This window comes from Sylvia atricapilla, chromosome 4, assembly GCF_009819655.1.
Source record: "Sylvia atricapilla isolate bSylAtr1 chromosome 4, bSylAtr1.pri, whole genome shotgun sequence".
In the NCBI taxonomy this organism is placed as follows: domain Eukaryota; kingdom Metazoa; phylum Chordata; class Aves; order Passeriformes; family Sylviidae; genus Sylvia; species Sylvia atricapilla.
Genome location: NC_089143.1, coordinates 69,520,566 through 69,543,750, shown reverse-complemented (window position 1 = coordinate 69,543,750; position 23,185 = coordinate 69,520,566). Strand labels below are relative to the sequence as shown.

The 23,185-nt window shown below is 45.0% G+C and overlaps 1 protein-coding gene across 8 annotated transcripts in view; it reads left to right on the top strand.

The window, feature by feature from the left end:
• Positions 1-23,185, top strand: part of SLC4A4 (solute carrier family 4 member 4) — a 141,151-nt gene that overhangs the window by 102,323 nt on the left and 15,643 nt on the right. For all 8 annotated transcript variants that reach the window (XM_066318276.1, XM_066318273.1, XM_066318278.1 and 5 more), the window contains 12 exons: positions 4,675-4,832; positions 8,903-8,990; positions 10,204-10,358; positions 10,655-10,768; positions 12,147-12,321; positions 14,061-14,194; positions 16,513-16,784; positions 18,396-18,466; positions 18,795-18,983; positions 20,010-20,123; positions 20,474-20,635; positions 22,384-22,562. In XM_066318276.1, coding sequence (XP_066174373.1) covers positions 4,675-4,832; positions 8,903-8,990; positions 10,204-10,358; positions 10,655-10,768; positions 12,147-12,321; positions 14,061-14,194; positions 16,513-16,784; positions 18,396-18,466; positions 18,795-18,983; positions 20,010-20,123; positions 20,474-20,635; positions 22,384-22,562 — 1,811 coding nt within the window. The remainder of the gene's footprint in view (positions 1-4,674; positions 4,833-8,902; positions 8,991-10,203; positions 10,359-10,654; positions 10,769-12,146; positions 12,322-14,060; positions 14,195-16,512; positions 16,785-18,395; positions 18,467-18,794; positions 18,984-20,009; positions 20,124-20,473; positions 20,636-22,383; positions 22,563-23,185) is intronic.

Genomic DNA, 23,185 nt, shown 5'->3' with positions numbered 1-23,185 from the left:
TTTTTTGTCTGTGTCTTTCAGTATTCCCTAGTCCCGTGGTGATTCTGAATCCAAATGAGAGTCACTTAGGAAAATTATTTGGGTAACACAGCGTTGCTGGCCAGTTGAGGATGACTCCTGTCCTTCAACAATGGCTAGTCACAATCTTCTGTAAGTGTGTCCTGGAAGGGACACGGCAACATAATTGAGGTAGAAAAGTGAGTTCAGACTAATTAAATATTTAAGAAAATAAATAGATATTTGCCTAAAGAAATACACTTCCATGGAAAGAGAAGGGGAACAGTGTGTTTTGCACTGACCTAAGAGTCATGCAGCGTTGTAGTATGTTGTAGTATATCTGTATTGATTGTGTTTCCAAAATACGTGTTTCCTTTAATATACAGAGCCACACCTGGGGAAGAAAGAGGATTGTTAAATAGCTTTTTGTCATTGGACAAATTGCTGTGTTATATTTTCAATCCCATTGTAATTGGGTTTTAATGCTAGACCAGCCCAAAGCTCGGGCTGAACCTTGCAGCAGCTTCACAGCTCTCAGCAGTGGAGACTGTCCCCACTGCCCCTCCTGTGTCTCTGGAAATTCAGATAAAGGACTTTTGTGAAGAATTGTGTATAAAAATAGAAGTTTTGGTAGCACTAATAGGAAAATCTGTTTATAGATGCTGCTGGGAGCATGCTCCCAAGTTCTTAACTTCCAGTGTGCATAATGCCTGGTTCTTGGTAGTGAGAACTGTTTCTTGCTAAGCGTAGAGTTCCAAAAATCCTCTCAGTTAATTAGCCCATCTCCTGCTGATGAACTTTGCACAAGTGGGAGCCTTGTCCTCTGTGCCTTGAGACATCACCTTAGAGCTCAGTTTCCATGGCTGATGGACTCAAAATCCTTCCTTGATTGACTTTGTGGCATTGTGGTGGTGCCTGGCAACTTCCTTGAGCAGGACTCAGCGTGCCATACAGGAGGCACAGCAATAATCCATCGTGTTACCACAACACAAGCTGCAAAGGGAACAGGTTCACTTGCCTTGGCAGCAGGGAAACTGACTGTTGTTATTTGGGCATTCCACCTGGAAGGTGGACAGTTAGTGAGGCCATATGGGCAAGGGGGAGTCTTCTAGAGACACAGAATATCCCAATTTTTATTTATTTGTGTGCATGTAAGAACAGCTTATAGTAGTTGTATGCTGCCTTCCTGCATCCTTAATCAGTCCCTGGTTTTACACAGATAGAGAATTGCATGCCCATGTTTTAGAGGAAAAAAACTTTCTTTGTACCTTCAGTGATTTTCCTGTCTTACTACATCCTTAATACTCAGTTCTGCAACCTTTAATGCTATTTGGAATGGTTGCAACTAATAATCTAGGGAATTTGTAGACAGCATACTCCTTTAATCTGTAGCGTTCCTTCTCCTTTTCTCTGCATGTTGTAAGGTTCAGGTTTCACATGCATGTCAGAGATCTGATCTGTCAGAGAATCCTCCTGGATTCATCCCTACTGCCAGGGACCCAGACAGCTCTGCCTGGCTCAGGAGTATTACTTACGACTACTGAATCAGGCAGTTTGCATCAGCTGGCTCTCTCTGCCATGGGAATGCTGGCTTGATCCCCTGGGATTGCACTCAAACCACTCCAATGAGGAACAGCTTCAGTGAGGGCCCACAGATATGGGCTTTGCTCTTTTGTTGTGTTTTTTTCCTTTGGGCTTGTTTGGCATTTTATAAAGATAGTTAGGGAAGAGAAGGTGTACTCCCTTTCATTGTGTTTGTTTTGGCAGACCACTGCTCCTGAGGCAGCAGTGCAGAGAAGGGATTTGCCTTAATTTGTTGTATTTTAGGAGGTGTTGGCTGCAGATAATGTCCTGGGCATATGCAGCTGGAGAGATAAGCAGTGGCATTTTGGGACAATTTTTTCTTCTTTTCTGTCTAGCAATCAGTAAATGAGCATCTAGACTTCCTGCCATTTCCTGGACTCCCAGCTCTCTGTTGCCAGATACATGAGTGGTGCTGGAGCTATGTCCGTAAAACCAGGATCTCTCATGGCTGGAGAATTCCTCCAGCTCCTAAACATCAAGTTGTTGGATCAGGTTTTTCACTAGCACCATATTCACAGAATCCCAGAATCTCAGAATGAATTGGCATCTTGAATATCACCCTATTCCACCCCCTACCATGGGCAGGGCCACCTAGACCAGGTTGCTCTAAGCCCTGTCCAGCCTGGCCTTGGACATTTCCAGGGATGGAGCAGCCACACCTTAATATTTTAAAAACATTTAAAACTCTTTTTTTCAGCTTATGTGTGAAGGAAAGTGACTGTAAAGTGTCAGGTAGATGCTTTATCAGCCCCTCAGTTGCTGTAGTGCCAGCAGACCATAGGAAGCTAGGGAAGTTCCTACTGCTGTTCCCACTCCAGTCCCTCCTCCTTGCAAGAAATCCTTTGGCTGTCCTCTATTAGAATGTCCTTGGCAACTCTGAGTGGATGAACCACCAGGACTTCTTCAGTGCTCAACATGTAAAATAAAGGGGGCATGAAAGGAAATCTGTTTTCCCAGGGACTTGCTATTCCTGTGCTGATGGAACAGCATATAGAAAGGGAATGTACGTTGATATAAGGGGAGTTTCCTGACCTGGTGTTATCTCTGCTTCCAGAGGGCTTGGATGTGGGATGAGCCTGGCTCTGAATGAATATGGTCAGTCAGAGGGAGGCACAAAACCCTTATTTGTTGTGGTGTAGACACTGTGTATTCAACCCGGTGTTTCCATGTCAACAGGGAATCTGTGCCAAAGCCAGCACTGAAGTTAAAAAAGAAATTGGCCTTGTTTAGAGAAACCCTCCTGCCTTTCCTGGGGACTGATGGACAGGGAGGCGCTGGCTGGCTGGATCCCATTCTTGGGAATGTGGTCCTGTGATTGATTATGAGAGCGATTGCCTGCTTTTCCTGTTGGAACATCTTCTCATCTCCACAGTTGCAAGCAGACATTCCTAGTTTTGAGGTCTGTCAGCCTGGGTGACGTACTTTCATTCCATGGAGTTCCAGTGAAAATGGCTGTCTTCCAGTGCAATCAATACCACCCTTCTGGAGGAAAAGAGGAAAGGAAAAGTTTCTAGAAAGTTTAGTTAACCAGAATTTCCTTTACTTTCGCTGTTTTTCTTGATGCAGAGAACAGTTTTGCCTGCCTGGTTTCTCCCCATATCCACAGTGGCTCTCTAAAGCATCCTTGGGTGATGGAGCAGCCTGGAGCCTGGAAGGTACCCCTGGAGGCAGGTGTTTAGGGGATAAGCTGTGGGAAGGTGATCAGGTGATCTTGAACCTACATGTGAGCAGATAAAGAAAAACAGAGAGACAGAGTCAGGTTCAAGTTCCAGGGGGAATTAACCTTCCTTAAGTGCTACTTAGGAGTGTGTGCTTAGGAGCTGCTTGCCTTTCCAAATGATCCAGAGTGGTGTTGATAATCCAAGTGCTACAGTACATTTAAGGAAATTGAGGCTGCTGTGCCTTTTTGCAAGTATAGTGCTGGAGACCTGTGACTTTTAACATAACATTAGTGGTTAGGCTAGAATGATGTTCAATTTGGCAGGGGGAAGTGAAGCTCCCTCCTCCCTCCCTTGTTCCTGGATGCTGCTGAGGAGTCAGATTTTTTCCAGAGCTTCTTTGGGAAATGGTTCAGAATGGATTTTAAGTGCTGACTGCACTCATTACCTGTCTGATAAATGATTTAAGAAAGTGGCAAATGGTGCTGCAAACCTTGTTTGGAGATTTAAAAAAAAACACTATCATGGCAGCTTTTCAAATTTAGTGATGGTGGTTTGCTGTGCTGGGCAAGGGGGAAGGGGCTGGAGCCTTTCGGCCTCAGGAACTGGGTGGCCACAGGAAATCCTGCAGGTCAGTTCTGGCTCAGAGAATCACCTGGGTTTCGGCCAGGTGTCTAAACCAGCCCTGGTATTGCTGAATGATCCTTGTTCAGCAACACGACCAACCTGGTGACATAAATTAAATGTTTGTTGTGGATTTGCCAGCTTCCTATTATTTTTTACCACCATGCTCCCAAACGCTGTGTGTGAAAGAACTCAGCACTTTTCCAGACTTTCTCCACAGTGCTCCTTGATGCTTACTGACTATTTCTTTTGGTGGTAATCTTGATTGAACCATGCAGGGGTAGGAGGATAGTTCCAGCAGTTTTCTTCCTTTTTAATCAATTTATGTGTTTTCTTGAGACTTTTTCCATTTTTCTCCTTCCATGAGTTGCCTCATGCAGCTCATTAAGGATTCATAGCCCAGTTCAGTGCTCCCCTGTCTCTGATGCTCCTGGCAGTACATCCTCCTTCTCCATTCACCCTCTGCCAGGCACACAGAGCATCTCCAGAGATCACCCAGGGAGAGAGGGGGCAGATTGGGAACCAGCTGAGGGCAAGGTTCTCAAAAGCCTTAAATTCCAAATTAATTCTGCTGCTGCTGAAGTTAAAACAAAGGCGTCTCACAGAGGCTGAATTTTAGAACCCAGTGGCTGCTGCTGCTGCAGTGTTTTCCCATTCCCTGTTGATGACATTTCTCCATGGCTGGATCCAGACCGAGGGTACATACTGCAGAGCCCATGAGCCTGCACAGTTATGCCACAGGGGTGCAGAGATGACAAGAATGTGCCCAACGCAACTTAATTTTCTTTTCCTTCCTCTTTCACTGCTGCAGCTGAAGAATAAATTCATGAAGAAATTACCTCGTGATGCTGAGGCCTCCAACGTGCTGGTTGGGGAGGTGGATTTCCTGGAGAGCCCCTTCATTGCCTTTGTGCGGCTGCAGCAGGCGGTCATGCTGGGAGCTCTCACTGAGGTCCCTGTTCCCACACGGTAAGGAAACCAGACAGGAACCTGTATTTCCACCTGGTAAAGTAAAAAAATAACAGACCAGATGTTCTCCACTGCTCTCCATCCTGTGACATGTAGAACTATCAGGATTGGTGGTGTAAAGTAACAAAACTCACTGAAGCTGCTTCATCATTTTCAGGTTCTGAGTTTGGTTTTAAGTAAACCATTACACAAACACACTGACCTAACAACTCAGCAGTAAAGGGCACTGTCAGTGTTGAATTTAAGACCTGGGACTTTTTTCCTCCTCCTTCTGTACAGATCCCATATTCCCTCTGCACATTTTTGCTGTACATACTATTCCTCTATCTCAGATCAAATGGAAGATTCAATTCTGGCCCTCCTGGGGAAAAAAAAAAAAAAAACAAACCCACAGTCAGGTGAACTGGGACGTACAGTTCCACTGGGGCTTGTTGCTTTGTAATGCATAATGGCTCAAGGAAAAATGTCAGAGAAATATTTTATTTATTGTGACTCATGTTGCAAATTAATCTCAATCTCACAAATAGCAATATATTTTGTGTTCTTAAATATTTGAAGTCACTGCTTGAATATGCCTGCCTGTCTAAGCTGCCTTCTGTGAATTCATAGCAGTATCATAGCTCTTGTGTGGAGTAGAAGTTAGATGGCTGTTGGAATCCTTGCCTCTTTCTGTGTACCAAACAAAGGGAAAAGAGGATCTAGCTTTGCTCTTTAGTGCTAGTAGCAGTGTTTGCATTTCTTGGAGTTTCATTAAGTTGTTTCTTACAGCCACGTTCACAACTGTCTGTACATGCTGGGAATTCAAGTTAGGAGTGTGGGGACCCAGATGTGGCTTTATTTGTAGCAGGTTATTCATTCCTCAACACTCTTAGCTAGCCTCTATGTGCTTCAGTATATCAACTTCCAACTCTAATCCCACAAACTATTTTTTAAACAAATCCAAGTTCTTCTCAGCAGTTGTGAGATTAGGTATTGTTTGCTGTGGTGTGGGAGCCAGGAAGTTAGATCCAGGATTGCTGGACAGTTTCATTACTCAGCAGTAATAATCAAGGCAGTATGTCCTTCCTTGCCAGCATTTTTCCAAGGAAATAGTATTATCCATTTGCTGTTCTCCAAAGCAAATACCGGCCCTAATCAAAGCAGAAAGACTCATTAGGTGGCTTTCATGAGTGATGAAGAGCCATTTGCCATGGCTGCATCCTACTGAAATTCAATCAAGGAAATCCCCTCAGGGCCACGCAGAGCTGTGATGGAACATCTCTGGTGCTGCCAGCATTCCTGCCCTGGGGCTGCACTTAAAGCCCACAGACTCTGCAAGATGCTGGAGCTGGAGCCTCTGGCATGCCCAGCCTTCTGTCCTGTGGGGCTTCTCCTTTTATTTTGTTAAATTGTTGATTCCCTGGTAAACTGTGGGTGCCACACGGTCCCAGCTGGGCACTGCGCAGCTTCCCAGGGTTTCTAACACTGCAGGAGCTGATGTTCAGGTGCTGTGGGTTGCAGGACTGGCATGGGCTAGGTCTCTCAGTCCTGGCAGTGTGACCTGTGTCTGCCTCTCTTGTTGGCATTATGTAGGGCAGGAGGAGGTTAAACATGCAGGTTTTGGCTCAGGGCTAATCCATCCCCTCTTATCTGGGGTGCTGTGTTAGGTGAACATTTCCGGCTCTTAAGCAACTGCAGATAAAGAGGAAAGGAATGGTTTGAGTTGGAAGCGAAGGGAACTCTAAGACCATCTCATTCCAATCCCCTGCCATGGGCAGGGACACCTTCCACTAGCCCAGGTTGCTCCAAGCCCCATTTAGCCTGGCCTTAGACACTTCCTGGGATGGGGCAGCCACAGCTTCTCTGGGCAGCCTGTGCCAGGGCCTCACCACCCTCACAGGGAAGAATTTCTTCCTAATATCCAATGTAACCCTGCCCTCTTTTCAGTGGGAAGCTATTCGCCCTTGTCCTGTCCCTTCAGATCCTTGTCCCAAGTCCCTCTCCAGCTGTCCTTTTAGGTGCTGGAAAGGGCTGTGAGGTCTCCCTGGAGCCTGCTCTCCCATCCTGGCTTTAGAGCACAAGGGCTAGTAATAGAAAAATCAGGGATATGCAGTTGGATTAGACATATCCCAGCTTTCCTGAGGTTTTTTTTTACTGGTCAGATTGAAAAAACCTTTAAGGCCTTTGGTCTTCTTGTGTCAAATTTAATGCCACAATACTTGGAACTTCTCATCTCGGAAAGCCCTGAGCTGGCAACATGGCTTGAGAATGGCTTTATATTTTCACCAAAGCAATGCACAATGGTATGTTCAAGGCTGCTGTTTAATGTAGTGAAGATGAGGAGAAAGATGAGGAATGAGCCAGGAGAAGATGTTTTTTGGAGATAAGGTGCACTGTCTGCACAGTCTGGTGTGCAGAGCTGGGAAAGGCCTGTGTCTGCAGGTCTCCAGTGAAGTGAAGTAACTTGCCCAAAGGTCATTTCGGAAGCGAGGGGCAGGAGGCTTTTCACTGCAAAGGCACTTTTCCTCCAGGATTTGGCTGAGATTCCTTTGTTCGGGTGCCTTTAACCCTTAAGGAGTTGCAGTTCTAGCTGTTCTAGCAATGCATTGAGAGAAACACTGGATTTTGTTACTACTTCTGAGAGACTTTGAGCTTGGTGGAACCTCACATTCTCTGCTTTGGAGCACTATTAGCAGTGTTAAGTAGGAGAAGTGGGCATTGGATAACTCAGTATGTTGTGTGCAGTAGGGAGGAATTCTCAAGTGGCCTTCAGCAGAGGAAGAGGAGGAGCACAGCACAGCTAGGAGTGAGGGCTTTTGTAGCTGGAAATGTTCGTAACTAAGTGATAATAAATTTATGTAGACATAATCTAGTTCAAGCCACTAAAAAGCATTAATGTTTTTGTGTTTGTAATGTTTGGCTCATGGGAAGATCTTGTTCTACACACTGAAGGGAGTTCTGAGCTGAATTAGGACAAAGAATTTGGAAAATGCCACAGACACTTTGTTTTCAAGAGTGTTTTAGTAGTGTGGGAGCATTTAGGTACTGCTCCTCTGTGCTGGAAAAGAGCCAGCTGCTTGGGATTATTGCAGAAGAGGATTATAAAAGTGCCTGGTTCTCCTGGAAAACCAGGAGAATGTCAAGCAGTAACTCCTTTATCGACTTCTTTTTTTTATATTTGTATGTTTGGCTAATTTGCATCCTGGAGTTTGGAAAGAGTTGGCTGAGGAACAGTCTTTCTTGAATGTTATTTTATAAGAACTGGTAAAGCAGGGAAAGTTCTAGGAGGTGGGAGGAGAGCAGAGGACATGACCTGGGTGTGTGTGGCTTACCTCCCTGTGAACCTGAAGTAAAACACTGAAATGCCTTGTGAAGAACTGGATTAAGAAGTGTTACATAGTAATGCCAATGAATAAGTATTTGTGGATCCTGTCCTACTAACTTGCTGCCTTTTTTCTTTTGGGACTCTAAATTCTTTTGAACAGAAAGTTCTTGTTTGGATATAATACTCCTCATAAGCCATTTAACTTAGTACCTCATCATATTTGAGTTAGGGAGATAAAATAATACTTAATCCAATCCTTGGAAGGGGACAGGTGCTTCTTCTCATGAGGTTATTTCATCTGTATGTTTGCACTGCCAAAGGTTTCGTATCATTATGAAATTATGTGAATGATGTGTTTTTTAAACTCTTCAGCAGTGACTTGGTTGCTGCCCAAAGAGATCATGTGAAAAATGAAGTGTCCAAGGCCAGGTTGGACAGGGCTTGGAGGAACCTGGCTAGTAGAGGGTGTCCCTGCCCATGGCAGAGGACTGGAACTATATGGCCTTTAGGATCCATTCCAACACAAACTATTCTGTGACTCTGTGAAACAAATCCCCATGGAGGTGGATAGGCTTTTGTGGTGCACAGGATCTGATGGGCCACAGGGTGTAACCTCTGCTCCGAAGTTAGCTTGAGGCCACTGGCAGCCTCCAGATCTCTAACAAGGATCACAACTTTTAAAGTCAAATTTATGTCTAAGTGTTGTATAAGTAATAAGCAGTCCATTTTGCCATCCTAAATGGGAACAATCTTTTGGTTTTGTCAGATTTCTCTTTATTCTGCTGGGACCAAAGGGCAAAGCCAAGTCCTATCATGAGATTGGCCGAGCCATTGCCACACTGATGTCAGATGAGGTAGGTGTCTTGGCTTCTCCCAGGTAATATCCTTCCCTCTAGCTTGGTCAACAGGAAAGCATTCACATAAAGCTGAAATACCTTGTTACCTCCTAATTCCATTTGTTGACATAATTATTGCTTCTGGCTTCTTGTTTTTTAAAAATGTGACTCTAGTAGGGGTTTGTCTGCTGTGTGCATTTTCCTGCTAGTGATCACTCTTTTATATCAACGGTGAATTAATTGTAGAATTTATTCTGTCGTGGTCTGCACCTTGTGTCCCATTCTGCCAACCCAGTATCCCTCAGCCAGGGATATCCAGGTAATGCCCACAGGACTGTTTCCCCCAGGCCGTGGTGCTGGGTGTGGCACTGTGTCCTGAGCACTGGCAGTGTTTATGTGTTAATCAGAAGCTGCTGGCCCCTCCTCACTCCTCACACCCCTAGCTGCCATGGCTGAGCTTTCAGGATTCATTTACAGCTCCTTTCTTGCAGGGTCCCTGGGGCTCTGTGTGCTGGGGCTCACTCACATTAGCTTTGTTTCTTGGCATTGCTTTGCTCTCCTTAATTCCTTAAGTTTCTTAATTACAGCTCAGCTGCTCCCAGCTCTCCTGCTTTCTGTCACTCAGTGGTCTGCTTCCCATAGCCCCAAAGTCCCTTCCTGCCACCAGCTTGTCTGTCACATACGCTGATCCACCCCCTCTCCACACAGACCAGAAGATTCCTATAAAATTCAGTATTAATGCTTTTTTTTCCCCCTCTCTCTTATTTGTTCTTCATTATTAATACCAAGCCTTTCACTAAAACTAGTTTATTGTGTTGTCTTTGAGCAAATACCGTCATCAGTTCTGTGTCACGGTTGAAAATTAATCTGGGTTTGATAGTCTGAAGTAGCTGGCTTTGTCAAAGTGTCTTCTCCAAATATAATTGAAAGTCCTTATGCAGAGGAAAACTTTTTTGCACTACAGAAAGAGATAATTGCATTACTAATATTTTTAAAGGTTAGATATAGATGTTTTGCTTAAAATTAGATATATGCCTACAATAAAAGAATCTCTGTCATTATCCAGCTAAAGGAAGGGGCTTTCTGAGAGTCACAGCTCCTTGTGCCCCAAGTCTTGATACTTCTTCAGAAGTTTCCGAGAAAGAATTAAGTTGATTCTGTAGAACTCAGCAGCTGCTTCTGGAGTTAGGGCCACATGGAGTTTTCCACATGGAGTCTCTTTTCCTTGCAGGTATTCCATGACATTGCCTATAAAGCCAAGGACCGTCAGGACCTGATCGCAGGCATCGATGAATTTCTGGATGAAGTCATTGTGCTCCCCCCTGGGGAATGGGATCCAGCCATTAGGATAGAGCCCCCCAAGTCTCTCCCTTCTTCAGATAAGAGGTAATTGAAGGAGAGGGGCTCTGTGGTGAAAGACAGTGGGCATGATGTGTGGAAAGGGGATGGGAAAAGCCAGTTTTTTGGTTGTGCCAGGTGTATGGAGTGACCTGCACCTGTCAGTCACTATTTAAAAAGTCCTGGAGGTATTTTCAGGCCTTCTGTAGCAGCTGGAGAGAGGATGTTCCTGAAAGTCTGTACCTTTTGAGGTGATGATGTAGGTGCACAATAACATAGCTGGTAGTTAGCCATGCTCTTCAGAGTTCTTCTGGGTCCTTGTGACATGCTGTGTCCTTGCCTAGGAAAAACATGTACTCTGGTGGGGAAAACCTGCAGATGAATGGAGACACACCCCACGACGGGGGGCATGGCAGCAGTGGCCACGGTGACTGCGAGGAGCTGCAGCGGACGGGCAGGTTGGTGACACCCCTGCAATGCTTCCTTTGCCAAAAATATTCCTCCAACAATGGACCAGCTGTTCAGGCTGAGGTGTGACCCCAGAATGTGTCCTGGGGGCTTTCATGCCCAGAGTGAGGCTATCTGAAAGGGTTCTGAACATCCAGCTTCATCAAATTGCAAAATGTCATGAATCAGATGCTCATTAAGTGATAAAGAACCATTAAAAAGGACAGAAGGCCCAGGTAGGTGCTGCCTGTTGGGAGCCTGTCACATCAGATGAACCATAAGGAACATAAATACGTGGCAGGTACAAGCCTCATTTAATCTGTTTGGATTGCTGAAGGGGTGCCTTAGCCAAAAGCAGAGTTGTTCTCTTTTCCAGACGTTAGTGTTGCAGGTGAATTGCACAGCTGAAGGCTTTTATGGGTTAGAAATAGAGAACATAACAGTGTCCCAGGCCATACTCTCTGCTTTATTACTCTGCTTTGTGCCATGTAAAAGTTCACTGGAGTGGGAATACAGCTCAGGTGGCCACGAAACAGCAAGCTCAGCATTTCAAGATCAGTGCACAGGGCTTCACGGTGGCTTTGTGCCCTCCCTCCTACTCTGTGTCTTCTTTTTCAGTTCTAGTTCTAGTCTAAATTCTCGGAGAAAAGTCCGAAAGTCTCCACACTGCATTGGTATGTACAAAGCAGTGGAGCGTCCTGATTTGGGGTCAGAAGTTGGCATGTGCCTGTCTGCCACAGTGTCTGTGCAGTCCTGGCAGAGGTGGGGTGCTGTGAGCAAGGGAGCAAGAGGCTAAACAAACATTTTTCATGCTGGCAGTGTCAGTGCCACGTGGAGTTTATAAGAGTTAAATACTTTCTTGTATTCAAAGAAATCATACACAAAGGGATGTCTGTGAGTGAGCTCTTCCGTTGTCCAAGAGTATTTCCCTTACGTTTTTACTTCTAGTTCTTTTGCTGGTTATTAATTTGAAGCATTTTTCCATGCAGCAGATTGTTTGGCTCGCCCAGCCATGGTGTCTGCTATGTGGAGAAATTCAGGCATGGATTTAATCTATTTTATTACATCAACTAATATATTTGGGGGAAAAAAACCAACAGATGAGCTTCCTGAAATACAAACTGTAGTGGTCTGTTTCAGCAGAAGCATGATTTGTACTCCTGAAATTTGTCTCTTTCCAGCTGCATCACATGTTTTAGATATTATCTTTCCTTACAACATTCTCTCTGAGATCCCTGGACCGCCGCAGCTGTGATAAGGCTGTTTGTAATGTGGTGATCTCACTCCTTTGAGATAATATTTTATTGCTGGCAGTGTCTCTGATGACTTAGCATGGTGACTTCCACTGTGAAATATCTTGCATGAGTCTCCTCTTGTTTGTCATTGCAGATTCTGTGGGGGCTTGATCAAAGACATCAAGAGGAAAGCACCGTTCTTCGCCAGTGACTTCTACGATGCTTTAAATATCCAGGCCCTCTCAGCCATCCTCTTCATCTATCTGGCCACTGTCACCAATGCCATCACTTTTGGGGGATTGCTTGGAGATGCTACAGAGAACATGCAGGTGAGCAAGGGCTTTCAGAACCAACAAATGCAGCATTTGCCTTTTGCTGTCCAGTCAGAGCAATGTTTGGGCACTGGTGAAGTTGGAATTCTTGGTACAATAATGGAGGTGTTCTGTGTTTTCACTGCTTTTTCTGCTGCTGTGGCTGTCCTTTGACAGATTGTACTGCAGTTCCTTAAATGGTCAATAAAAGCAGGACCAAGAGACAGAGGAGGTCTTTGCTTCTTCTGAAGAGATGATGTTCCTCTGATCTGCTCTCAATTGTACCATTTTAGTCCAAATAAATTTTGCTAAGTCTGAATCCTGCACCTGATTCCTACAATACCTGGGCTTTGGTCTCTCTGGTGATAAGAAAATCCTGAAATAATTAGGAAAATGAATAACACAGGAGAGAAATGTCAGGTCTTTAGAAAGATGAATTTTGTAGTAGTGGGAGGTTGCATGCTGAGAGCCAGCCACATATCCATGGACAGGCTGGATCAATGGCTTAGCTCAGGCTAAAGAGAAGGGATTTTGTATTAACAGTGCTGTAAGTGCTTTGCATTAGTGGAATAATAGGAAAAATAGGAGGTTGTATTTAGATAGATTCAGTTCAGCCAGTCCAGTTCAGTCAAATCTCCTAGCAATAATTAAGCTCATATTGACAATGACTAAATTACTAATTTATGCAGGTTTAATTAAGTCAAACATAGGAAATGAGGGCATATATCTGTAGCCCTGCACTCCCCTGTGATGGATTACAGGCTAGAGTAAGATCCATCAGCCTGTGCAGTGCCCAGCTCCCCTTTCTCCTTTAAAAATAATTTGCCTTTTCTGAGACTCATGGAAGTCAGGAATGGAGAGACCTTCAGGACCCACCAGTGAGCAACACTGGACTGTCATGGGGTAGTCAAGCAAAGCCTGTCTGCTCTGCACAAGGTGCAGTCTTAAAATTAAAGGAGGAAGGGGAAATGTTACCTAATTCCAAATCTAGTTCAAATTGAGAATCACTTTATTGTGGCAAAAAGTCTGAAGAATATACTTACTATCAAGTAGCAAAAAAATATGTTTTTTGGGCTACTACATCACAGTTCATGTGTCTTGTTTGTTGTAAATAGTCATGTGCCTGTTGCTGGGGCAGGCACTGAGCACGGCCCATCCCTGTGCCCTGTCCTGGGAGCTGCCTCAGCCAGCACTTCCTTCACAGCTCACCCCTGAGTTTTATGTTTCCAAGAAAAGACATTATTCTCAGCTACAGACACATAGAAGAATGCAGGGAAAAGAGATTTCAGGTGCTCTGGCCATGAGGGCCCTCTCCATGAGTAATACAAGAGGAGTGGAGTGGATCAGCTGTGTGAAGGCTGTTCCTTGCCCCAGGATTATTTGGCTCATCCTTGCAAGTTCTCAAGGGTAGCCAGCCTATTGCGTTCCTCAGTGTGAACACTTAACTTCTGTCTTCTCAAGGAAGAGAGACACAAAACTGGGTTTCAATTCTTGCAGTACCCCTGATAAGTCAGGAAAGCTGCTGCCCCATCCCTGCAGCATAGATGGGAGGATTGGCACGTGCCATTAATTGTCAGCTGCTGAGCATGTGTGGTTATCCTGAGTAACTCTGGATTGTGTGGGACCAACATCTTGGTGTGAGCTTCAGGGGAGGCAGGGGATGCACTCTCCCTGGTCATGGGCATGGGGACATAACAGAAGCACTCGTTTAGAGAGGGTTATCCTTCAAGAGTGACTCCTCTCCTGTGTCTCTGCAGGGTGTGTTGGAGAGTTTCCTGGGCACAGCTGTCACTGGCGCCATATTTTGCCTTTTGGCTGGTCAGCCCCTCACCATTTTGAGCAGCACAGGACCCGTCCTGGTCTTTGAGCGGCTCCTCTTCAATTTCAGCAAGTGAGTATGTGGTGGGAGAGGGTGGAGGGCAGGAATGTCCCACACGAAGGAAACTCCAGCCAGGGAATGAGCTGCCTGCTGATGGGGAAGGAGGGGATTTAGTGCACAAAACGAAACATCTTGTTCCTTGTTCAGATCCAGTGCAATCACATCAGGGATTTTCCCGGCACGCATGACCTGGGGTGCCGCACAGTGTGTGGCTGCCTGTCTCTGTGGGGCTTCCTGAAAAAAAAACCTTGGCCACTTCAGTCCTCTGTGAGGAATTTGCTCTAGTTAGTGTGTGCTGCTTCTCCCAGTCACTACTTCTCTGACTCCCATAGGAGCAAAGAAATGAATCCCGCTCTTCACTAACAAAATCCCATGAGTCTCAAGGTTGCCAAATATTTGTTGAGTAGTCATTTGAAATAATCACAATTATTTATGAAAGCAAAAGTGTCTGTGGTAGAAACGGCCCTCAGAATTCTGTGGTGGAGCTCTCCTGCTTTTAAAGGCACTTTGTTTTTTTCCATTTAACTGGTATGAAGAGTTTCTGCTCCCTCCACATTTTTGACAGCTGACACCCAGAGCTGAAGGGAGCCCATTTTGGGAGGTGTGCTCATTTACCTTTCCCACATCTGCAATACTAGGAAGATACACTGGAATCCCCAAAGGAATCAGCAGTGTCATGGATGATTTCACCCATGGGGCTGATCATTTTACCCATGATCCTTTGGCTGGTGTTTTGCAAGGAGATTGTTTTAGGTTACGCAGAATACACCCCAAATCCCTTGTAGTCTGTGTTCTCAGCATGGCAGATTGTGCAGGACTTGTGTTCCTACATGTAGGGAGGAATGGGGGCTAGAAAAAAATGGCTGAAAAATTAGATTATCCTAGGGAGGAAAACTGGAAGCTACCAAAGAGTGAGAGTTCCATAGTGGAGCAAGAGAGGGGCACCTTTTTTTCTTCCTTCATCTGGAATAAATGAATAGAGTCAGGAATGGATATGCTGTACCTGTTGGCATCTGGCAGGCATGACAAAGCCCAGGTGCAGCACACAGCAGGAAAAAAGCAAGATGGAAAAGCACTTTGTACTGTTTTGAGAGGGAGAAGGTGGTTATTTTTAACCTGAGGAGGAAGTTGTGGTTATAAAAGCCATTGTCCTAACAACCTGCCAGAGCAGAAAGGCAGGAGTTTTCAAAGGAGGCCTTTCTTACAAGAAAAATTGGAACTAAGTACTTTGATTTTTCAGTAATGCCTTTGTGGTTGTTCATTTTCACAACACACTGTTCCCTGCTAGAAGCAAAACAAGAAAAACTTCCCATCTCCTGACTCATTTAAAATGTGACTCTGTGTGTGTGTGTCTGAAAAGATCCCTAAAAACGCCTTGCAGACCCAGCCATGCATCTGGCCTTGGGGGCTCCGTGGTGCTGGCACTAGGGACCAATCCTACAGGATATGGTGCTTTTCCACCTGCTCTGTCAGCTTCAGAGGCACTGCAGGAATTTGAGGAGTAAAAGCCAAAATAATGTAGTTAAAAATTTTTGAAGTTCTTCAGTGGTGTGGAGTCAGTGTACCTGGGTTTCTGCCAGCTGCCTTCAGGTGGATGGGACCTCCTGCCCCCTCAGGCACTGACTCCAGATATTTCAGAGTTGTCACTTGGATCTTGTATTTTTATTTTTATTTTTTCGCTTCTTCTAAATCACTTTGTTTCTTACTTGCTCCTTGCCTTCTTCTAGGTCAGGGCTTCTGGCTTCCAGAGAATTACAGCTGGCTGAGCCTGCCAATCCCACCACCTCTTGCTTCCTTCCCCAGAACAGGCAGTGGCCTTCCTGGCACGTCCTCACCTGCTCCAGTGTTTGCTCTAGGCACTTTTTCATTTCTAAAAGCCCACCTTTGGGCTCTGTGCCAGCACAGCACCTCAGCCTTAAGCAGCAAACAAGGGAAGGGGGGAAGGATGCAGTTGGGTGCATGGTTCTCCACACCCTACCATTCCTGACACCAGGGTTTGTCATTGAATCACAGAATATCCCAGACTGGAGAGGACCCATAAGGATCAACAAGTCCAACTCTCTGCACCTGGCAAGAAGACTACCTAAAACTAAACCATGTGACTAAGAGCACTGTCCAGGTGATCCTTGAACTCTGTCAGGTTAGGTGCTGTGACTGTTTCCCCGGGGAGACTGTTCCAGTGTCCAGCCTCCTTCTGGGAGAAGATCTTTCCTTTATGTCCAATCTCAGCTTCCCCTGACTCAACTTCATTCTATGTAACATCTGCTTTGTACTTCCTGATCTTACCTAACCCAATGTTTTCCTTTCTTGCCACCCTTGTCTTGTTGCAGGGACAATGATTTTGACTACCTGGAGTTCCGCCTCTGGATCGGCCTCTGGTCAGCCTTCCAGTGTCTCATTCTTGTGGCCACTGATGCCAGCTTCCTGGTCAAGTACTTCACCCGCTTCACTGAAGAAGGATTTTCCTCCCTGATCAGCTTCATCTTCATTTATGATGCTTTCAAGAAGATGATCAAGCTGGCAGATCATTATCCCATCAATTCCCAGTTCAAGGTGGACTATATCACACATTACTCTTGTGCCTGTAAACCACTAGATCCAGGTAAGAGTGTTCATTACCTCTCCAGGTTGTAGGTAGGAGGTGGCCTTTGCTCTCCTTTTCCCTCGTGCTGCAGCCCAGGTAATAGGTAGATTATTCCTTCTTTATCAGTTGCCTTTGTGTATCCTATCTTAGCCTCAGGAAGCTGAGAGGTAAATTTCACCCCTGCATTCCAAATGGAATGTCAGTATAGCTTGCCTTTCTGGAACTCCTCCAGAGAGCATCATGACCAGTGCAGAAGCTGTTTCTTCAACCATGTCTCCTTGCATCCCTGTGGCTGTGAGTTCCAAGTGGCATTCCTCCAAGAATTCCACAAAGGGGCAGAAGTGGTGGCCAGGTCACTGCTGTGTAGCTCAGGTCACTGCCATGGAGCTCAGGTCACTCCCATTTCAGGAGCTGAATTTATTCAAGGTGTTACCGAAACATGAGTGGTTCCCACCTCCTGGTTGCATGGATAAGAGGGAAAGCACAAACAATTCCTTCCCTTCCAAGAAGGGAGGTGTATCCGCAGGGCAGCCTATCTCTGGAGCATGGGCTGTGTGGCAGATAGAGCCAGTGTGGCTCTGAGAACCCAAATGCAAACTGAGAGATGCTGACTGTACCATTAGGGAAGTGGGGACCACTCCTAGGATCCCACAAACAATGGGGAGTGAGTAAGAAACTTGATCTGTGCCCATAGTAAACCACAGGTTATCTCAGCACACCTGTCCAACAGGAAAAGCTGCTGGCTGCTCCTTGAAAGTACCAGGAGCTGGTGCCCTGGGGGCTGGGTGCCTGCCTTCTCTGTTAAATACAGGATCTTGGTGAGCACATGTTTGCTGGTCTGGTTCTGCCTCCAATGAATGGCAGAGTGGTTTCCTTTTTGAAACTAGAAAGATGGGAATGGGCAATGCCAAATTGGAAGACTCCAGTTCCCATTGAAGCACTTGTGGCTCTCCAGACATCCAAGTGAAAAAGGTTTATTTGTGCAAAACCCTGTCATGCCATGAGGACAGGGGCCATGAACTCATTTGCAGGAAGGATTGCATTTCTAAATGGAATTTCAAATTCATGATTCCTAAGGCTTTAGAAGTCACTGAGAATGCTGCTCCTTCTTTCAAAGAAATTATCCCCATCCTGTTGATTTCAATTGCTTGCTCCCTTTTTTTCTTTCTTTTAATTCAAAACTGTGTTTATGCTGGACACTGAAATGTATTTTGCTTTTCTGGGTATCTTTGGCATTGTGCTTGCATTTGAAATTAATCATCAGGAGTATTCTGTGGGTATTTATTTAATTTTATCCAGAAATCATTAGAAAAATATTGGAAAACTATGAAATATTATACCATCTGTCTGGTTTTTTGTGGGTTTTTTTTTACCATGAACTCAAAATATAATCCCAGTTGGGTTTGCGTTATATTTTGCTTAACCTTTTCTTTTTCTTTTTGTGAGTGATTGATGATTGAGGCTTTTGAGTCTCTCTGAAACACTTGTGTGACTCAATTTTCTGTAGCAAAGAAGTGGCAAACAGCTTGACAGAGTCAAGAAATTATTTAATAATTGTAATTGGCTCCCCTTCCTAACTGTTTCCTGCATCCTGCTCACCATATTGTCTTTTTTTCTTTTCTCTTGCAGTTAATAGCTCATTACTTAACAGGACAATGGTGCTGTCAGATTATGAGCTGGTCTTTCCCTCCTCTGAGCTGGTGAGTTCCCCTTGGGAAGGCAGGGATCACATGGGCTTCAGAGTCTTGTGGTGCCACTCTGCTGGCGAGCTCTGGATAATAAGGAGAAAGAAGTGGAGCTTGATGGATCACATCTGCATGTGGGGGAAGGAAGTTGAGACACAGTGTAACAACTCCTTTTAGTCAAACACTAACAGGAAAATAGTCTCACCCAAACTGTTCTATGATTCCATGATTTTTAGCTTCTGTGTGATGCCTCCCTGTTCCTCTCAGATACTCTGTCACCATTCCTGTCCCAGCATGGGCAGAGTATACACAGCCTTATGGAAATGTTCCCTTTTTTCTGCAGGACAATGCCACCATTGACTGGGCAGCACTGACAGCCAAGGAGTGCTTGAAGTATGGGGGTCAACTTGTGGGCAACAACTGTGACTATGTCCCTGACATCACCCTCATGTCTTTCATCCTCTTCTTTGGCACTTACACCTGCTCCATGGCCCTGAAGAAATTCAAGACCAGTCGCTATTTTCCCACCACTGTAAGTATCTCCTGTCACTCCATAAGTCTTTCTGAGGGCACAGGTTACCCTTCCTTTTGGAGTTGCTGTCCTGCACAGAGGGAAGGATGTTCTGCAGGGAAGCCAGGTTGCACTGGTTGGGATAAAAGTGCAACTGGTTGTTGGATCTGGAAGTCAAAGGTATGCCTGGGATTGCTCCAAGGGTTCTGGAGAGCACAGGTAAGGCAGCAGAAGAGCCAAGAGGAGCCATAACCTGTGTGGGCAATGTGGCACAGATTTTAAAGGTGCTGAAGGCATCCCTTCCAAGCTTACAGGCACATCTCAGGTGCATCTGCTTGTTTTGTCCCCTGGTGAGGCTCCAAGACCAGGCGTGCGAGCAAGCTCTTCTGTGTGTGCCAAAGCTATTTATTTCTGAGACTGCCCTGTTTCTGGCATTCTGACACACAGGGATTTATCCTGCATGGATGTTTACTGTTCCACTGTGTTACAATTGAACCTCTCTTATTTTTAATAACAAGGAAACACATTCCATCTGGGCTGGAATGCAGCTCAATTTATCTGTAACCATGTGAACCCAGGAAACCTGGAAAGAACAACAGCTCTGGAAAGCTCACACAATTCCAGGCTAGTGCAGTAGCTCCTGTCTGGTTGAATTCTGGGATCTGATCCGTAGCAGCTCTAAGTTGTTATATTCCAATGACTTCAGGAGAGCTGGAGTCTTAGGGATTTAACTGAGAAGGCTGGTTTATTTTCCTGTCTGCTTAGTTTAACTTATTACTTGAAGAACAAACAATGTAATCTGCCACTTCTTCAGTGGCATTTGTGGAAGTTTGTGGTGTTTTTGTGCTTCCATTTAGGCTTTCAGAGAACACAGTAAAGTACCAAGGCAAGTGTGGCAAATGACACTGGACATGATGGTGGGCATATTAGTGGGAGAAGAAACAATGAGCTTGTTGTGTCAGGGTTTCTCATTTAGACACTAAAGCGTGGATAAAATGGTGTTTCGTGGTGCTAACTCCTGTGGTTATGATACCATGTCTCTTTCAGGCCCGGAAGCTCATCAGTGACTTTGCCATTATCCTGTCCATTTTGATTTTCTGTGGAATAGATGCCCTTGTTGGTGTGGACACACCAAAACTAATTGTGCCAAGTGAATTCAAGGTATGTTGTTGTCAGCTTGTTTGCTGGCTTTTGGAAGAGGTTCATTTTCTCTCACACCTGCTGTGTATGGAATGACTTGCCCTCAGAATGGGAATGTAGTCAGTGGTCTAAAAAGGGCTGGTTTGCTCAGAGGATGCTTTTTGTTAGCATCATTTTAACGGGCTGATTTATCTCCTAAACTTGGCCTCCATACTTGGAACTTTTGATTGGTGTTAATGGGAAGGATGAAATTGCCACAAACCTGAAGTGTCTCCCTGGAGCTCCATTACTGGAAGCAAACCTGGCTTTGGGATTTCATCAGCCCTGTATTGCACCTCTAACACAAGCTTTCTTTTCCTTGCCCTTCAAAGCCAACCAGTCCTGAGAGGGGTTGGTTTATCCCACCCTTTGGAGGGAACCCGTGGTGGGTGTACCTGGCAGCAGCCATCCCTGCCCTGCTGGTGACCATCCTCATCTTCATGGACCAGCAGATCACCGCCGTCATCGTCAACAGGAAGGAGCACAAGCTCAAGGTGGGTGTGCCTTGTGTCTGGAGCACCTGCAGGGGCTTTTCCTCCTGCCACCTCCCTCCCCCATGGACACGAGCCTATTCTCTGTCACTGACTGCTGCTTCTAAGCAGGAAGAGTGGCTTTGTGGCCAAAACTGCACTGTGCTGTCAAATACCAGCAATAAGCTGGAGAGATTTGGGACATACCAAGGGCATAGCCCCAGTTGGATGTTATTTAAAGAAGAGCTGATATGTAACAGCCCAAGATGTAGTCATGTTTTTAAAACAAACTTTTCCAGACCAGTGCTATGCAGTTTTTCATGCCTGTAGGGCTTTTTTCCTTTCCCAGCACCGTTCAATTTTTCTATTGAAAAATATTAAATTCCTGTAAAAGAAGACTGTCCCTTCCTGCTAACAGGACACGTTTCAAGTGGTCTGACTCGTGGGAGTAATGGCTCTCTCAAAACACAGGTAATAGTGGGTCATTATTTAGATACCTGCTTTATCAGTTATCAGGAGACCTGTTGGAAATGGGACAGGAGCTTCTGCTTGGAAAAGAGGAGGATGTTTCAGTTCATGTGGTCACTGTAAACATTAGACAATTTAAGACCATCCTGAGCCCAGTCTGGAGGAGAGAGTTGAAGTATCAGGGAATGGGAAAGGTTTCTTGTGCACAGTGATGAGTGCTGGCTGATGGTTTAAAAAAAAAACCTCAAAACATCCTTGTTTGCCACCTGGATCTGGACAGATAAATTCAATACTGGGCCCTTGTGTTCCTCAGAGATGGCTAAACAGTTTTAGGTCTGTCTCCTGCACCTAATGAAGCAGACATAGCATTTTCTTAAACACTGTATGAAAATATTTGCTGTTCTTCCGTCATGAAGAAGGCCCCTCATCTCTGCTGCTTATGAACCACTGAACATGGGTTTGCTTTCACCTCTGGCTGTACTTTTTAAGTAACAAAGTTATAAACACTCCAGCAAAGTACTGTTTGATGTAAAATGTATTCCCTACTTCCTTTGTTATGGTGTGAGTATGATATTTCGTGGAATAAAATGTTCACATGCCCTATCCTGTTGTTCCACACTAAAAAACACTTCTATACACAAGATCTGATGTAGGATAAAAGGTGGTTTTTTTCTGCTCATCCCTTGCTAAAGTGTTGACAGGGTGTTGCTGGGTGCCCATTCCAGTGCCACCAGCCATCCAAGGTAAGCAGCGCATGTGTGAGGAAAACAGTGAGGACTATTCAAGAGAAACTGGATTGCTCTTGCTCCTGGGTCATCCTAGGCCTGGATCATTTGTTTTTTCCAATAAAATCAAATTGAATGGGATTTTAAAAAGGTTAATATGTTTTAAAATAGCAAACCTCAGAGGTTTGTCCACTGTTTTTCTGAAGAACCTTTTTCTTGGTGGCTCTTTTGTTTCTCCACTTCTCTTGGCACTTTTGACTGCTGGATTTCCTGTTCCATTTCATTAAAGGATTTCAAAAATAGAGGATCAGAGGTGTTTGAAAAGGAGTCAAGAATGAGGGCAGCTTTCTCTTTTGGGTAGGGAATGAGGCTTCAGCTATTCTTGTTGCACTCCTGAAGAAGCCTGGTTGTGTCATGAGGGAGATGCTTCCTTCACATCTGTTCACAAGATCTGATGTATTTCTGGTGTTTGGCTCTGTTGGCCTGAATGTTGCAGAAGGAAATGCTGCCTGTCTGGTGTGCCTCTGCCCTGCTCTGTAGTCATTTGGAATAATGAAAGTTGTTTGTCTCCCTACACAGAAAGGTGCTGGATATCATCTGGATTTGTTCTGGGTGGCCATTCTGATGATTGTCTGCTCGTTTATGGGGCTGCCCTGGTACGTGGCTGCTACCGTCATCTCCATCGCTCACATTGACAGCTTGAAGATGGAGACGGAGACTTCAGCCCCTGGAGAACAGCCCAAGTTTTTGGGAGTGAGGTATGTCTGACCAGGAAGGCTTAATTACCTTGTTTGTCTGCAAAATCCTTTGGTACAAAGAATTTTGTGCTACTTTCTCCCTATTTCCAAAGCAAATTCCTTGGGCAAACTCCCCTGTAACGCCTCCAAAGTCTACTTGGTCACATCAGATGCAGGGTTAAAGGAAATAAATTTCCTGCAGATTTCTTTATCCAGGAAAATAAGGCAAATTCCTTAGCAAATGTACTGATCAAACATACAAACCTGTCATACCTAGTGCAATCAGCTCTACTTAATGAAGCATTTTTTCTGTGTTTGGTTGCCTTAATTTAAGTGGTCTGAAGTGTTCCAATGGGATTACTCCTGGAAATCAGTCTGCTTGTTTAGGTAACTAAATGGAAATTTTATGGCCTGACTTTCAGTGTTCTGAAATATTACTGGCTGAGGTATTTTTGGATATGGGAAGCCCTGTGGGTGCTGCTGAAGGCACATGTTCAGCACCCCATGGAGGTCTGAATGATATATCTGGCTGTTGGAGTGCTCTGGCAGGGCTCACGATGTGTTATTGATGTCAGTGTGGAGGGCTGATGATTTATTGCCTCTCTGCACGCTCTGAGTAACGGCTGTGCAGGGACCTGAGAGTG